General features: G+C 43.9%; 2 protein-coding genes across 2 annotated transcripts in view; one reads left to right on the top strand and one right to left on the bottom strand.

Moving 5' to 3' along the window:
• Positions 1-1109: 1109 nt before the first annotated feature.
• Positions 1110-1796, bottom strand: LOC117624296. Its single transcript, XM_034355453.1, has one exon. The coding sequence runs from the start codon at positions 1794-1796 to the stop codon at positions 1110-1112; it is 687 nt and encodes a 228-aa protein (XP_034211344.1).
• Positions 1797-1815: 19 nt separating this feature from the next.
• The window catches only part of LOC117624295 (putative ubiquitin-like-specific protease 1B), a 1771-nt gene continuing 1611 nt past the window's right edge, over positions 1816-1975 (top strand). Inside the window, exon 1 of the mRNA XM_034355451.1 lies at positions 1816-1890. Coding sequence (XP_034211342.1) covers positions 1816-1890 — 75 coding nt within the window. The remainder of the gene's footprint in view (positions 1891-1975) is intronic.

Below are 1975 nucleotides of genomic sequence, written 5' to 3'. Positions count from 1 at the left end.
TCTGTCTTAACAGTTGCAGTTGTTCTAACAATTTGCAGTCTTCCCAGGTGGAGGCGCCTAAGGCCAGTGGTGTTCTGGCCGCTATATCCAGCCCCCTGAAGCCTCCTATTGTCGCTGTAAGTTTCCATAATTTTTGAGCCTTTTATCATTTTTTACTTTCTGCCTGGTCCTGACTTATGCCCTCTTCTGTAGATGCCAATTCATTCCTTTCCAGGATCATCTGCTACGGCTTCTTTTGCTGACCCAGAACTGGAAGAATTTGAAGCGATGGACCTGGATGCTCAACTGGACAAGCTGGAAAAACTCAGCTCTCCTCCGAGCAAGGCAAAGCCTAAAGCAGCGCAGGAGGCCATGGAGAGGTTAAAAATCTGGCAGTCTACTGAGCTGGATTTTGATGAAGATACTGGGGCTCTAGATCAGCTGATGAAGGACCTGGACCTGCTGCATAGACAGAACATGGCTCCGAGGCCTATTCTTGAGATGGGCCTAAGCCTGGCCAGAGATGTGCTTAATCTGCATGATCGTTATGAGGACCTCAAGCCTACCTTCAAAACCTCTGAGTTCTGCAAAGCTACACATGAAGCCAATCTGGCTGACTTTGCTAAGGCAGAAGGCAGAACTGGACCAGATGGTGGCTGGATATAAGGAGGCCAAGGCTACTGCGGATAAGTTGGAGAAGCAGATTGAAGAGCTTCAAAAACAACTGGCAGAGTGCAGGGAGGTGCAGAACCGACTCGGGACTGGACTGAGCTCAAAGACCAAGGCCACCTTCCTTGTGCAGAGCATGGTTGCAGCCTCCAGGCCAGCTTTAGACATTGCAGAAGCCTCGATCCATCAAGGGGTGCTGCTCCAGAAGGAACTTTCTGTCAAGAAGGCGAATCTGCAGGAAACCCTTAAAAAATTAGGATTTTAGTTCTTTCAAATTCTGTTTCTTTATTTATTGGACAAATTTGCCGCTATGGTGGCTTTTTAAATAAAGTTTGTTCTGCTTTCCCTTCAAACAGCATTTTACTTCTTTATTTACCCTTGATGTAATAACAAAACATAACTTTTGGAAGTAAAAACGAAACAACTTTTAAAGCAAAAATGGATTCATAAAATAGACAAAGTTAGCCTTGTTCTTTTTCTATCCCGGGGTCTGTCTGCACAGCTTGTGAATCCCACATGGTTGGGTGGAATTTCTTTAACCATTTGCCATTGATTGGGGCATTGTGAACAACTCCATCTCTGTCCTGCAACCTATATGCCCCCATTCCGAGGATCTGGTTAATCACAAAAGGACCTTCCCATGTAGGTGACCATTTTCCGTATCCAGCTATGTGTGCTCCAAGGGGCAGAATTGCCTTCCAGACTATCTCTCCTTCTTCAAAACTTTTGTCTTTAACTCTTTTATTGTATGCTCTTGATACAGCCTGTTTTCCTGCCAAGAGTTTGTTGAGGGTGTCAATCCTACTTGCATCCAATTCTTCTAATTCAAGTAACATGGCTTGAGAGTAGTCTTCTCCTGTGAGATGGTGCTGGTGAGCAATTCTAAGAGATTGGACTGCTATCTCCATAGGCAGAATTGCATCATGGCCGTAGGTTAGAGCATAGGGAGTCATGCCAGTTGCTTCTCTTTTGGAAGTTCTGTATGCCCACAAAGTCTCTGATAACTTTTCATGCCACTGTTTTGGATTCTTCTCCAACATCTTCCTGATGATATTGATAATCACCTTGTTACTTGATTCTGCCTGTCCATTAGCTTGAGCATAATAGGGGGTAGACTGAAGTAGTTTGAATTTGAATGTTTCTGCCATATCTAGCATATCCCTAGATATGAAAGAAGAACCCCTATCAGTTGTGATTGATTCTGGAATGCCGAATCTTTGTATGATCTGTTCTTCTATAAAGGTGATGATCTCTTGAGAAGTTGTGGTTTTGATTGGCTTGGCCTCTACCCATTTGGTGAAATAGTCTGTAGCAACAATGATAAAAC

Source organism: Prunus dulcis, chromosome 4, assembly GCF_902201215.1.
Source record: "Prunus dulcis chromosome 4, ALMONDv2, whole genome shotgun sequence".
Lineage (NCBI taxonomy): Eukaryota > Viridiplantae > Streptophyta > Magnoliopsida > Rosales > Rosaceae > Prunus > Prunus dulcis.
This window is presented reverse-complemented; position numbering and strand designations above follow the sequence as displayed.